The sequence below is a fragment of the Channa argus genome, chromosome 14, assembly GCF_033026475.1.
Source record: "Channa argus isolate prfri chromosome 14, Channa argus male v1.0, whole genome shotgun sequence".
Lineage (NCBI taxonomy): Eukaryota > Metazoa > Chordata > Actinopteri > Anabantiformes > Channidae > Channa > Channa argus.
The window spans coordinates 24,327,435-24,343,286 of NC_090210.1; the positions used below are offsets into that span (position 1 = coordinate 24,327,435).

The window sequence follows — 15,852 nt, forward strand, 5'->3', positions numbered from 1 at the left end:
GGGAGTTTGAGTAGCATCAGATTTAGCATGAGAAAAGATAAGATTTAATAACAGGAATAAAACAGTGATTTTCAGTTTCGGCAATACTGAGGTGTATTTAACATCACTGCAGGTCAGTCTACAAATCCTCCTGTTAGGGTACACGCTTCATGTCAAGTATGAAAACACAAGACTTTGGGAGGATAATGCACGTTGCTCTTCACCAATAAGAAAACAAGGGAGCTGATGTGCATACAACCAAAGTTTACATCAAAAGCACAAAAATGAGGGTTTTCACAACCAAATGAAAAACATGTTTCCACGAATTAAGTTCAAATCCATGTTTTGAATTCTTCAATGTGAAACAGTCCTTAAGTCTTGGGACAAAATGAAAAGACCTTATGTAGCTATTGTTCTACATAAGGACCCAAAGATGAAAATGAAAAACTGCAGAATCTAAACATCTGGGCTGACGTGGGACAGTTTCAACTACAGCATTTTAACCAACAGTTGCTTGTTAACATGAAAATCTACATATGACATCCTTGAAGAAATAGTATAATTTGGTAAAACGTAGTTTGTGAGGACTGTTGTTATTGCTTTTGTGTTTGTAGCAACACAGCTAACACTTAACTATTGAGGTTCACTTAGGAAACCAGAGAAGAAAGAAAAGTGTAAATGTGGCTGATGGAGGAGAAAGTTGATGGAGAAGGAGTTGCTTTAGTAAAGTTACAGTTGTAACTGTTTTAATTAAACTAGTAGAGAAATGACAAAAATGCTAAATGGATATTCTTTAAATGTATGTTCTCCTTGATATTAAAATAATCTTGTTATTCCTAGAGGTTAGCTATAGGTCACATTAGCATGGAAACCAGCACAACTTAAACAGCTGAGTTTCTTCTTTGTTTGACTCTGGTGGGAAGGTCCCAGCTGATAATGTGATCAGTTATAAATAAAAGCTGACTGACTGTCGGTGTAAGTCATGTGGTGTTTTTTCTTTCTAAGAAGACATAAAGAATGTGTTTTTAATGACTTCACATTTTCAGATAGGGTGTGAGTTGTTCAAAACAGCCAAACCGCAGAAGAAATAATGGAAGATGCTGGAAGCCTCGCGAGAAAGTAAATTTTTATTTCAGACAAAAACCACAATGCACAGATCACAGCAGAAACATGTGTTGCACTATAACATGTTCATATCTTCTGTTTGAGCGCTGTCCTGAATCACCTAAAGGTGTCTTATAGCACTCAAGGATCACAGCTTCCTTTTTTAACATGTTTTTAAATAAGCGCAAGGGGGTTTTATGAATTAAAAAATTTTAACTCTATTGTAATTATTGTAAACAGTGTTGAGAAGTCGGCCTCTGTTAGTTATCTCGCAAATTCATTTTTAGCAGTTTTCAGTTTTAGAGTATTCGAGTAAGTATGACATACTATGCAAAAATGTTTTATTATCTTAACAAATCATGTGACCTTGTGTTCCAACGTCACTTAAGATAATACAAATAAAGTAATTTGTTCCCCATGCAGTCTGCACTACTATTTAAAAATCTTAAAATCACATTGTTAGAAATATTTGTTCATGTTGGTTTTAACCTACATTTAAAACCAATGACCTCTAAACAGTCCAAGGCCTATTCGAGCCTCCGTTTTTCAACTTCTTGTTCCCTTCAGTGGCTTTTGTCTCCTGAGAAGACTCAGTTTAAACCTCTTCAACCAGAAAACCTCGGTCTAAACAAAGAGTTTATTAATAGGATTCAGTATAGACAGTTTTGAAGTATTTCCTTGCTTCTTCCTAAAGCTGTTGAGTTAAATTAAAGATTTATCGGGCATAACTACACCGACCCAATATTTGAAAAAAATGTTATCACCCCTCCAGGAAATAACAGAATGTGGATGTTTTTTATTTAGTTTCTTTCCGGTTACTCTAACAATACTGTATGTTCATTGAGACAAGTAATTCAGCTGTAGAGTTTGTCAAACCCTATTTCAGACATTGTCACTTTTGTCTGAAATACAATGTCAGAGAATGTTTAATCAAAGCAGCTGGTTTGCTTGCAATATTCTTTTGCCTTAAGCATCAAAATTTTTGCATAATCAACATGAGAAAGCTAAATGATAATATATCTAAAACTAATCTGATCGCAAGAATAAAAAATTTACTCTGATGCAAAGTGCTTTTAAAACATTTGTCGTTGCAGCAGGTCTGAACCCCTACAGCTGACTAAAAATGTCCGCAGCAAGCTTGGTGATCGAGCCAATTATTAAAGCAAGCGCATGATCAAATGTTAAGTTCAAGCTGGCAAGTGTAAGCTTTTATGCATTTCATATTAGTGAATTTATCTCCACACTTAAAGGAGGGGTATTATCCTGATACATTTTTGTGTCTCAGTCTTTTGTTTTTCTTTGTTTTAGTGCAATAGAACATGTTAACTTGTTGCAAATAAAACATTGTTTTAAATGTTTTTGTTCATCATTTAGTGCTCAGACCCTTTTTTATAAAAATATGCAGAAAACTGCTGCTTAGTTTGAATATTTGAGCCTGATTGAAATATCAATAATTCAACTATTATAAGACCATTTTGAGTAATTATTGTTTGTAGCTTAAAGGATACGTTTGGTCAGTGTCCACACATGCTTTTAACGTATGTCAGTCTGCAGCCAGGATTAGCTTGTTTGTCTGTGCTGCAGACGTCCACAGTTCTCCAAAAACATAAGTCGGACACATTGCTCCACTGTGTAACATGTTTCCTCTTTCTGTGTGGTGGAAAAATCTTGAACAAATGTTGCTCAGATTCACCATAACTTTCAACTTTGCGTGTGCAAGGTCTCTGCAAAAATTTGCAAAAACTTCAACATTTTTTGATAAAGTGTTTTGGAATAGAGACACATCACCATTTGTAGTACTGTGTCTGGCTGATGTGACAATACCAAATAATTAAGAACAGAACTGACTCCACCCTCATTCTAGCATCTTTGCGAGGCGTTGGCACAGCGAGGCTTTAGGCTAAATGCTAACACCAACATGCTAACGTGTTTTTATTAAAGGTACCTAAGCTAGCACTAGCGTTAGACTCCGAATCAGTCCTTTCTGCTCTGGTCAGTCCTGCTCTGAAACAGCTTTACTTTACTTACATAGAGATCAAATCAAATTACAATAAATAAGATTGTCAATAAACATAATAATTTAGCAGAAATGATTGCTTTTTTCTGGCTGGTCAGTAGGGTAAATGTCGCTCAAAATACTATATAAAATAGAAGTGAAAATCTGTTCCCGCAGGTTACCACCACGTCTCCACATCAATATAAGTCTAATGCATATTTCTATGAAAAATGTTACGGTAAGTTAAACGGTAAGTTTAAGCAACTGTAATGTTTACCAAGTTAAGTTTTAGTTTAGCATGCTAACATTTGCTAATTAGCATTAAACACAAAAATATTGGACAAATTCAAATTTTTATCTGACAATGCAACTAGATAAAAAGCCAGATAATCATAAAATTGGAAAATTGATTCAACAGTGGTTTAGATGTTTCCATATAGACCAAAGTGGACAGACTGATCCCAGTCATTAACATTAAATGTTTCATTTGTTTTCTCTGCATTTCTAGAATACCCCTCCTTTAAATTTTGCAGTTATAAATACACAATGTTTGATTTTGTGTATGTCTGATTAGGATTGTGGCTCTGTATGACTGACTGGACTATGCTCAGTAGGGTTTATTGTGGTACCTGGAGGACCATCCCAGCTAAAGTCTTCTGGCTGATACTCTGGTGGGAGAACAAAATCTCGTCCCAAGGGTAACTCACAGCTGTCGGGATACAGTAGGTACCCAGAGAATGTGCTGCTGCTCTCATTGTCGGTGTAGATGCCGTTGGTGACACTGTTTTTCACCTGCAGCCACACTTGGTCACCCATTGTGAGGTGGAGGACGACAGTCTGGCTGGCGGTGGCTTGGTTGTTTGCTTCAGTTATTCTGACTATAGGGAAGAGGTTTCGAAACAACCCAACCTTAAGTGCCCTGTTTGCAACAGCCAGGTGAAAGCTGAAGACATAGGTGCCATTGACAGGGGCTGTGTAGATGCCAGATGTTGGGTTGAAATGCCTTTGCTGGTTCGAAATGATATTTAAGAAAGGAATCGGCTGGTTTTCCAGGGGATATGGCTGTTGGATTGATGCAGTGAATGTCGATTGGATGGTTGGGGAGCAGGGGCCGGGTGGCCCAGTGGGACCAATGATGCCTTCATGGCCTTTTAGCCCCATGGCCCCCTGTATACCTTGAGCACCGGTATCACCCTTTTCTCCTTTAGCCCCTTTCTCTCCTGGTCTACCATCAGTGCCGTTGAGCCCGTTTGTGCACTTACATAGACCCTGCTCACCTTGCTCACCCTTTTGGCCGATCAACCCAGGATCACCAGGTCTACCCAGGTCTCCCTTATCACCCTTAAGGCCTTTGGCTCCAATTGGTCCCTCTATTCCAGGCAAGCCTCGGACTCCAGCTGGACCAGGGGTACCTTGAAGACCTGGTGGACCCTGGATGGTCTCACAGGATGCAGGGCATGTGCCAGTTTGTCCCTGTGGGCCCTGATCACCTGGGGGACCCATCAATCCTCTGTCCCCTTTCTCACCTGGAAACACACAAACATAGACTTAAGCAACATCTGTTTTAGAAACCCCTCGACTTGTTTCCTTAAAAGACCCCAGTTGAAAGTTTTAGAAAATTAAGGTAATTCTTGTTATTTCTATGCAGATTCTTACACTTCCTTTATATTCTGTGTGAGGGATTATGGCATCTGCAAATCAGGAGGCTCATCAAGAGCATCTGCCTGAGATGGATAAACTGTTATTTTAGAAAAATAGCTAGAAAACCCAACAACAATAGCACGTAAAGTGAGTCGTAGTAGCTTTCAATGCTCTGCATAATTTATAATTTGAACTTTAAAGAAACTAAAGTAAAAAGAAAATCAAATCAGTATTTGGTGTCACCCCCTTTTGTCTTTAAAACAGCACCGGTTGTCCTTGGTGCACAGATTTTCAAGGCACTTGGCAGGTAGGTTGTTCAGCATGTTAGAGAACTTGCAGTAGTTCTTCTGTGGATTTAGTCTCTTTCAGTTTATCTCTCCATGTATGGCTCTGTAGAGGCCCATGGTGACCTAGAACGTGGCGATCATAAACTCAAGCTGTCTTTTGTAGTGGACGCACCTTTGGTTGCAGGACACTTTGTTCTTCTTATCTCTTTGATAGTTCTTTATGAATCTGATTCATGATCCTCCTTGTAGCTGGCACTTTTTTCTTTTTCATGTCCTTTCGGCTTATCCCGTGAGTTCGGGGTCGCCACAGCGGATCATTGTCCGCATGTTGATTTGGCACAGTTTTTACGCCGGATGCCCTTCCTGACACAACCCTCCCCGATTTCTACTGGGCTTGGGACCTGCACTGCACATCTGGTAATGGGAATGGGCTGTAGGGGCTTCAGTGTCTTGCCCAGGGATGTGGTCAAGAAGAGTAGGGTGCGAAAATCAGTAGGCAGCCACTCATGCTTGCACTTCTTTAAAAAGTTTAAAAAATTGTTAAACCTTTTTTGATAAGTGAAATATCTTCAAAGCCTACAAGCTAGTTCAGGTGCCATGAACAGCACCTTTGGTATAACCGTGATTTCAGTTACTAACTGCAAAGTTATTTTTGTGCCTGACCCAACCAAACCTTAAGAACAGTGATCATAACAGTTTTTTTAATTGTTATTTATACAGATTTATAACAGTTTGGAAAATCACTGAAAATGTTTTTCTCTACTTGAAGATTGTTTTGGGCTCCAATTCCGGCCCTTTGAATATTTGCTGTCAGCCAGTTCCAAATCCAATCCAGTACTTTATTTAGGAAGAACTCTTAAAGTTTGCTGCTGTGGGATCATTAGCACCTCCTGCACCTGCGAGAAATCTTCATATTCTCTTGAAAACCAACTAATTTGATATAGACAATCCTATTGCTAGTTAGAATTAATGGATACATAAAAATAGCTTTCATTTTCATCTTTTTCAGATTAATTAATAAAATTAATTAATATAAATGTAAACATACATTTGAAATTGTTTAGGTGTCAAAGTAGTAAGCGAAGCAGTGACAGGTTCACATTTCTGCAAATCTTGCTCTGATAAACCCCCCATATCGTCCCTATCAGTGATTCTTTTCCACATTTTCTTAATAATTGACTATGGCCTCCATGTTATCTTTGCACCCTTCTTTGTCTGTGAGCAACTCATCCCTCCCATTCTTACTGTACACAAAGAGCAGGAAAGGGACAAGAAAGAAGTAGACATAACAGGATACTTGGAGGAATCTTAACGGACCTTTGAAGCCTCGCTCCCCCTTTGTCCCATTGAAACCGAGAGGTCCTTGCTGCCCTTTCTCCCCCAGGTCTCCTTTCTGACCTATGACAACAGATGAAGACAAAAATTATAACAAAAAGTGAAAAGCAAGAGGTGACTTTCATGAAGAGAGTCAAGTCAAGTGCTATGGACTAACTAGTAGGAAGTTAAACATGGCAACTATCCACAACATTTTTCCCATTATGCCATAATTTCAGATTTAAAGCCACTAAACCTTATATATTATTTTTTAATTATTTCTCTTTGGCATCATCCAGTAGTATCAGCAGGGGACAGCTTTACTGAAGTGAATAGGCTTACAGGCTAATAGTTTCCCTCTGCTTCTAGTCTATTTGCTCAGCTAGACTAAGGCCTTCCAGGACCAATGTCTGAGCTGAATGTCCAGAGTTGAGATCTATCTTCTACTTTGTCACTGTAATATTATTTAGATATGGTATAGTGTTTGTGGTACTTGTGGTCCACAGGATTTAGCATTAAGTGACGTCTTAAGCAAACCTATAGGCGAAGAGACCAAAACTTCAACAACAGGACTGAAGTTTTGTTTGTTGTCATAACACATGAACTGAAAGGGGGGTTAGTGATTTGTTACTCACCTTTCATTCCTGCAGGGCCTGTGAATCCTGGGTTACCTTTGAACCCTGTCAGTCCTCTAATCCCTTGACTCCCAGGCATACCTGATCACAGATAACAGTCAGCTCAGTTTCTGCTTTGAATGTTCTAATGTACAGTACTGAAGGGGCAAACAGCCCTGACAGAGAGCAGTGATTGTCAATACTTATTTGTCTTTATCTTATTTATAATAAAATATTAACACAAGAGTGAAAACTTGTAAATTTTGAATTAATTTTAGTGGAATGACCACATGTACTAATTATATTATGTTCCTCTTTTCTTTTCATACTAGTATAGTCTTTGCAGCCTTAGGTTTTGCTCAACTTTTTCTCAAATGATGCAAACAGGTTTTTGGTTCTTAAATCTTTTTATTCACGTCTTGCTTTCTGAAATCATCTTGCTAACTTGAATATTTAGAAACTAAGCTAGATTGGTTCATTTTAAGAATTTAGGTTGTCAAGTAAAGTGGTCTACATGCCTGGTGGACCCCGGTCTCCGTGGTCTCCTTTGGGCCCTGCCGTGCCTTTGCAGTGTGAACACAAACAGAAAAATGGAATCTGGTCGATAGGTGGGGGTATCGGCGAATTCAGCAGAAAGTCACAGATGGTGGTATCAGGCATGGGTGGTAACCCTGGGTTAGTGGTCCCAAATGACCGCGAGGAGTCGAAAAGGTTGGAGTTGTTGCCGATGTGGAAAGGGGGTTCCCTTGTGGGGTGGAGCGGCAGGAGCCCATCTTGGGAATTGTTTGACCAGAGCGTTGTACTGTTTGATAGATTAGCAGAAGATTCCTCTTCTGGTCCTTCCCAGTAGTGGGTGTTGGGGTCCAGGTAGGAGCCTTCATCTTCTTTGAAGTATTCTGTGGTTTTGTTTTGTGGCAGCATGGTTAAGCAGAGAGAGGACAGCATGAGGACTCCCAGCAGCCTCAGCAACATCTGGAGGAAACAGTCAAAACAATGATGCTGAGAAAATCTTTTTCAGTCTCTTTGTGATGATCTCCATAAGGGAAGATGGCTGATTTTAATAGAAACACATTTGTTTGAGTCGGTTTTCATTTTTCCACTTCATGACTTCTTACGGAAACTCAGGTGATGCACACAGAAAAAATGATCTCACACTGTGTGCTACTGACCCTATTTACACTAATCTGGGTAAAATTACATGGAATTTTATTCATTCACAAATGTGTATGAAACAAAGCTGTTGGAAAGTAAATTTAGTCAGGAACTGTTGAGGTTGACGTACTTGTCTTTTACTTGATTATTTCAATTTAATGCAATTGTTTGTCCACTACAGTTTCGAGGGAAAATCTTGCTTTTTGTTCCACTCCCTGCATCTGACAGATTTATCTTTAGAAAAGAGAATCTTTAAAGCAGAATCTAAATAACTAATAAATGCTGATGCATTATTGTAGATGAAACAATTGTTAGTCTATAAAGTGGTTTAAATCAGCTCCACTCTAACCTGCTGCATTATCAAAATGTGATGTTCACATAATGGTGATAACGAATGTATCATAGTGCTAACACTTTTCACACATTTACACTTCAGTTGTCAGAGAACGACTGTCGACTGATGTATTTTAGTTGGGAGATGTATGCATTTATACCTTTTCACTAGTTTGGTATATTAATCTGAAGTAAAGCCTCTTTAAATAACCAATAACCATTTGATCTATCAAAGTGTAAATAAATTGTATTAAAGCTAATCGTATGGATGCAAAGATACAAAAATAACAGGGTCTAAACTGCGACTTTTATCTTCGTGCATTTGCCTGTAGTTGTAAATTTTTCAGACTGTTGCACTTTCATACTACTTTTTTGCCAATTAACACAGTGAGAAAAGTCCAAAACTTGCCATGGCTCTAAACCCTGACCTCCAGTACACATTCAGAAGATACTCTCTAATTCTCCACCAGGTTTATTGCATAATAATTGTGTGCTGACTGTGAAGCAGGAGCAGGATCTTTTAAAAGCTGTTGGAAAACTGTATGTCTGCAGTAGCCATAAATGTACTTTGGGTGGGCTAAACACAGGTATTTAGGTTTTCTAAATTAAACATTATCTGGTTGTTACAGCGCAAACTTAAGAACAGTAATATTTAAACTTTTTAATGAGCTGTGGATAGACAATATAATCAGATAAGAAAATTATTTTTTTATACAAAAAACCTTTTCTGCTTAGCATTTTCTGCTTAAAGAATTTTAACTTGGAATAAAAATAATAAACTCAGATCGGAAAACTCACCGCTCCGTCTTTGCGCGGCATCGCCTGGAAGAGGATTTGTGGGATGATGAGCAGGCTCGAAAGGCTTTGATCCACTTATAAGCCTCTCTCAAGACAAAACGTCTTTCAGGGTCTGTCTCACCTGCCAGGCCAACAAACAAAAGCTGAGGATGGAAGGGAGGAGAGACAGGGAGGGAGGACATGTCTCTATTGTCTAATTAAGGAAGAACTGGGGCTTTTGCCTGCAACATGACCTTGTTCACCATGAAACAGCAAATAATAAAGTCAGTCTATCTCTCCATCGTTATCCACCCTCTTTACATCTCTCATCCATCAGATTGTCTCTGGCATGTTCTGTGTGGCACTTTGCTTCAATCAGTTTGGGGTTTTACAGTAGAGTCACACTTTCTCTGTTGTCCACATATTCCCAGTATCAACATGAGTGGTGGCAGCAGAACTCTGACGCTTTCCTTTCCTGTCCTTTCAGTCAGCTTTTTTTTTTTTTTTGCTTACTAAAAGCACAAAAACCTATAAATTGTCACATGGGGATTAAATTCTGAATCAAAGCTGACATTAACACCAAAAGAGATGTAGTGACCCATTTGTCAGTGCGAGAGTGACAATGTGGATCATAGTAATGCTTCAATTAGCTTTATAAAATAATACTAAATATAAAATAAATGTTTATTTCTTTGTAGACATTTCATAAGCTCACGTCCTGTCCCTTAAATCAAATTCTTCCGGTAAGTTTGAAATGATAAACACATAGCTTATCATTAAACAACTGCAAGCGCATGAACGGATCTCTCTGTATTTTAGCTGAAGTTCATGTCAAATTATATGGCTTCTTCCAGTCTTAGGAGATAGTTTGGTAATTATTTGAAATTTTCCAACCTCAAAATAAAGCATCGAGTCACACATGAAGCAGGTTAAAACCTATTGTGTGCATAAACTACCCATTGCCTTTCTCATAGTGTAATACAAAACATATCTATCCATTAAGCCATTGTTTCGAATAGAACACAAACAACTGAAGGCCTAAATTCGAAACGTGGCTGTGATGCAGCCTAATTGTCAGACTGAAATTGTCCTTTAAACAAAAAAGTAAAATGATTAGGTAATTCCACTTGTTCCCAAGTAATATGAAACAAATACTCCTCAATGGACAACAATGACTTAGTAAGGTGAAGATTTTTTTTCTTCTTTCTCTTTCTCTTTACAAACACCTCAGTTGGTTCAACAATGTAGTAATCCAAGTAGTCAGTCTTCACAATGAGCAGCCTACTTTATTTATTTTAACAAACTTTACAGCCAGTGACAATGATTTCAATCTGTAGGACACACACATAAGAAATCAACATGAGGACAGAGGTAAAAACCTTCAATTTAAAATTGCATTCTTACTGTAATATTGTCAAGCATACATTTTACCGCTATTATTCATAGTCAACATATCTCACTTCTATTACTGAGGCTAATGATTTAAGTTCTTTTGTTCCTTCATCCCTCTTTCCCTCTCACTCGTTTCTTGTTACATTTGGTGTTAATGTGCAATACAGAGTTAATTCTGTAAAAATATCTTCTTCAGAACATGTATTCACGTTCTGAGAAACAGAAATTCTGTCCTGTGGCGTTTGCATCAGTAAAAGACGTACAAAGCTATCTGACAATTGATGCCTGGCTCTTCAACATTTGAAGGTATTTGAATATTTGAATTTGAAAGCAATGACATAGTATGTAAATCAAAAAGTCTTCAGGGTGGTTGAACAATAAAACAGCATAAAAGCAGCAATATTTGATGCCTTGACCAGCATAATTATCTGACACTGTACGACACGTGACGTGATGTGTTGGTTCTACTGATGTTTTTTTTTTCCTGATGTCCCTATTGATTACAGTAACGTCCATAAGAAATTCTTCTTATTTATGATATGATTTATCCTCGTGTTGTTAAGGGTTTTTCTTTACTGTGGAAATTTGTTTGTCTGTTATGCACATTTATGCTTGTTTTGTTGTTCCTGAGTTCAGCACTTACTTTTTAGAAGTGATAGATTTGTCTGATTTGTCAGCCTAATGGCCTCTGTACCAGCAGTGATGGATCTTTGAACTTAACAAATTTCAAAAGCAACAAACACCTGACTATTGAATAGCAGAGCGAAAAACTAATCTAAATTTAGGGGTTATGTTTCAAAATAGCTGCAAATTATCCACAGTTGATCCAATATCTATCAGCTAAGACATACAGAGCCAAAATTATGAAACTTTGTCACTGTTCAAAAACTAATGGAGCTGACTATGTGTTAGAAATGTCACTACAGTAAATCCAAAAAAGGTAAAGCAACAGCAATATGTTCATCAATACAGACGTATTTACAGCAATTTTGATAATCAAATTATTGTTAAAATAAAATTATTTTTGGGTTTGGATTATTATCATTGGTTTTGCCACCTCAGAGCCAGAAGGTCCCCAGTTCGAATCCCTGGCCGACTGTATGTTGTGTGTGGTGGCCCTGAGATAGAATGGAGACCTGTCCAGGGTGGACCCCACCTTTAACCCAATGGCAGCTCAGATAGGCTCCAGCCCCCCGTGATGCTGAACTGTTAAGTGTTTAGGATAAAGAATGTATGGATCTTAGACTCCAACAAACTCTGACATCTTTTAGACATTATTTACACTAACAGGTCTTTTATTTAATCAAGAATTTAATAATTAGATTATTGGTGACAAAAAGGAAGTTTGCTTTGACACAAAGCATCAGGCAGCAGGCAAGTCCTTGGACCAGCTCATATCACATAAAAGTCATGTTTGGGAAAAACATACCCTGCCTGACCAATTCCCACATCAGCATCACTCGCCCAGTTGCTGAATCACCCTTGGAACCAGAGACAGGTCTGGTTCATCCCTGAGCCAGCTTTTATTCCGGAAAATCAAAACAGCGGAGGACACAAAAGTAAACTGAGCTGAGGGAATGATGCTGAGGCATAAAAGAAGACAAAGAGATGAATAGTTCACCTTAACAAGTGTCCTGGTTTCCACAGCCAGGGGCACTCCCAGAGGAGGTCAGGACCTCCTGGAGGACAGACTGAGTTTCACACCTATAACTGCTCCTTCACTGGGTGTTCAGAGCAGGACAAAAACAAGACCTGTTTCCTGTTTGACTGTTTATTGAGGCTCACTGGAAGGATTCCCCTGGACTGCAAAAGTAAAACGTGAAAACTACATTAACTTAGGAAGAGAACATCATGTGACCATTGTGACAAACATGATATATATGCATACATATAGTAAATTGCAATCATATACAGTTTTCTTCTCGCAACTTTAACATTTCACATTAACTTCTTGTTGAGAGGTAGCTGATATATAAGTACCACTGTGATGTATGTGCTGTAATTATGAACCTACAGCCAGACGTTTGGCATCTAAATTTAGAGTAAAGCCTAGTTTAGGACACATCATCATTACATTTGTTTATTCTATACCAAAAGTGTAAAAACTACATCTTGTGGCTTCAAGGGACGTTATGAGTTGGATTATTTCTGGGAGAAGTGATTAAATGGATAACATGAAAATGAGAAAATGAGTACATACTGATAGGGGGTTACTGATAGGTAAGGTTTGTTTTACTTGATACAGTCTTTATTAGAGCTGTCTCCAGAGTAAGTCACCATTTTGTATTCAGCTCCTCAGGAATCCAGGTCTCCATCTGGATGTATTACAGACCAAGCCTATTCTGACATGGGTTTTTGACCTAAACCTTATGACTCATTTCAGCTACCCAACTAAATCCTGACGTGCTAAATAGAGGACATCCTGGCATAATATCTAATGTGTTTGGGTGGGATGAGGGGAACTTAGTTTTCATGCTGAGACAAAATGGTGACTGCAGCAAAACATACTTTTTTCTTTGGGTCTCAGAAGGATAAGAGAAACCATATGAGTCCACTTTTGCACCCCAAAAAATGCTTGTATTTGTCTAACATTTCTCAGCCCTTGTTTCAATTTGACGCTCCTGATGTAAAAAAAATACATTTTGTTTAAATAACAAAATCCATTTTTATCATAGAATAGATCTTCCTGTAGTATCTAGATGAACTATTTTGGTTTAATGTACTCAGGTGATACAAGGTGCAAAACATTGTTAAAATAAAAGCAAATATACGTGAATAAATTCAAAAAGGTAGAAACCACTAACTAGTTATAATATACAAATCTAAATGCACAACATGTAAAGAATTTTCTGGGAGCTCCCCCATAGCCAAATGGTTTGAGCACACATCCATCTGGAGGACTTTGCTGCTGTGTCTAATGATTCCAAAAAATCCTTTAGAACACCCTTAAATTTTACCTAAATCTCTTGTGATTAAGAAAACCACCTGATCGGCCTGGCTGATTTCAGGGACCACTCATTTTATGTGTGTGTTCTTGGGGACATAAAGATTGTCCTCAAAAGAAAAATCATTAAATTTGGGGTTTAAGACTTTAGGTCAGAGTAGGGTGTAAGATTCAGTTATTGTTAAAGTAAGTCAATGCTGTGTCCTTCCCGGGGACAGAACAAGTTTTTTGTGATTGTGGTCTTTTCATCCCATTTTGTCTATTGATGTCTTCCTGATCTCATAAGTTTTACAAGTTATATAATGCCTCAGTCTTTATGTGTGTGTTTGTGATATGTAATTCAGCTTGAAAAATAATACGTATCATGGTCCCAGAAGCCTTTTTATTCCTTTATTTTCAGTTTCCTTTTATAAAGGCCAACTCTGATTGTATCTGCCGTCTGTTGTCATCTGCAAGTTGAACTCTTTCTAAAGCTACAACAAGTGTTCTCCCTCGTCTTTATTTTAACTAGTTCATACAAATGAGAAATCAAGTGTTGTATTTCACAATCTGCATCAGTTACATGATGATCAGACACAGACTTTGGAGTTCTGTAAATTTTCAGTGATGCATTACAACTACTGGAAAACATCAATTTATTGTTATAATTATTTGAAATTTTTTATTTATGTTGAAAAACATTGTTGGTGTTTATCTGTCACCAACATTCTTTTTTCATTTCAATTTACATAATTTCATTCACATTTATATATTATTGTTGTGCTTCTTGTTAATTAATCCCAGAAATTTCAAGATTTCAAACGAATAAAATGAAAAAAGATTATTTTACACGCTAAGGCAAAATACCATCCCCCTTATTTACCTGTAAGTTATTTTTTTAAATGTACACCATGCCAGATGCAGGCTCAGTCCCAGCTCCCTTAACTGCAGCCATGCAACAGCATCCTCAATGTCAACCAGTCTGGCTTCAAGAGTGGTCAGTCCATAGAAACAGCACTCCTGACACTCATGGAAACTCTGCGGGCTGCAAAAGCTTCAGGTCAATCTTCTGTCTTAATCCTACTCCATCTATCTGCAGCCACTGACACTGTGAACCATCACATTCTCTTGTCCACACTCTCAAGCACTCTTAAGCATTTCTTGATCAGTTTTAGCCTGGCTTCGGTTTTAATTTTCGGGGCGAAACTTCAAGGTATCCTGGCACGGGTATGTTTCTAACTCTCACAGCCTCTCGATGGGTGTCCCGCAGGGCTCAGTTCTTGGTCCTCTTCTTTTTAAATCTATGCTACCTCCCTGAGTTCTATCATCTGCTCACGGGGCTTTTACTATCACTGCTATGGTGACATCACACAGCTTTTCCTGTCCGTTTACCAGATGACTCCACTGTCTCATCACGCATTTCTGCCTGTCTCTCAGACATCTCTCCTAGGACGAGAGAAAGACATCTTCAGCTAAACCTCTCCAATACCAAAATGTCTGGTCTTCTCAGCCAGACCTTCAACACAACATAACATCAGCATCAATATTGGATCTACAGTGATTGTCCACATTAAGTTGGTCAGAAATCTGGGGATCATCATCAACGATTTGATTTAAACACTCACATTAAGGGAAATATAGAGTTGCCAATTATCCAAACACTAGATTCACAACCCTCTACAACATTAAAAAGATCAGATCCTACCGTACAGAATATACAATCCAGCCTATTATGCAGGTGCTGGTCATATCTTGTCTCGATTAACTGCAGCGTCTTGTTAATGGGGTTACTATTAACAAGAGCATTACAGGTTTCCACAATCAAACTCTTGCAGATGATCCAAAATGTGGCAGCACGCCTCATTACTAAACAGCCAAAAGGACTCATGTCACACCACTCTTCAGATCTCTGCACTGGCTTCCTGTAACTGCACGCATCAGGTTCAAAGCTTTGTCTCTTGTCTACAGGATGTTCCACTAAACAGCTCCTGCTTACCTCAACTCCGTCATTCAGGTCAACAATCCCTCCCATTGATGATGTCTGGTGGTCCCAGTACCGCACAGATGACACCAAGCCAAACTCTTCAGCTCAGTGATCCCACGGTGTTGGAATGAATAAACGTGAAAATTATGTTAATCATATGGTATGGCCTTTGCAGTCAACAGATCTCAACACAAATGAACATCAATGGGAGATTTTGGACCAGTCTGTCAGACCATATTTGGACCATGGTCGCTTGTCAGAAGGGTTGGTACACAGTCGGCACTAGTCCGAGCCTCATCAGGGGCTTTTCAACACGTTGAAAATCAACTTTTGGAGGTCTGGGCTCTGATCTGTTA

The 15,852-nt window shown here is 38.4% G+C and overlaps 1 protein-coding gene across 2 annotated transcripts; it reads right to left on the reverse strand.

The window, feature by feature from the left end:
- Positions 1–1,085: 1,085 nt before the first annotated feature.
- On the reverse strand, positions 1,086–15,818 carry LOC137098204 (inner ear-specific collagen). 2 transcript variants are annotated; one of them, XM_067474189.1, is made up of 8 exons: positions 15,509–15,757; positions 14,396–14,958; positions 12,211–12,392; positions 9,219–9,339; positions 7,454–7,907; positions 6,957–7,037; positions 6,325–6,405; positions 1,086–4,605 (listed from the first exon to the last, which is right to left on the reverse strand). In XM_067474189.1, exons 4-8 carry the CDS (start codon positions 9,237–9,239, stop codon positions 3,650–3,652), a joined length of 1,593 nt encoding a protein of 530 aa, XP_067330290.1. In that variant the 5' UTR covers positions 9,240–9,339; positions 12,211–12,392; positions 14,396–14,958; positions 15,509–15,757; the 3' UTR covers positions 1,086–3,649. The 2 variants fall into 2 exon arrangements, with proteins under 2 accessions (XP_067330290.1, XP_067330291.1); XM_067474190.1 differs by lacking the exon at positions 14,396–14,958 and having other exon boundaries at positions 15,509–15,818.
- Positions 15,819–15,852: the final 34 nt, after the last annotated feature.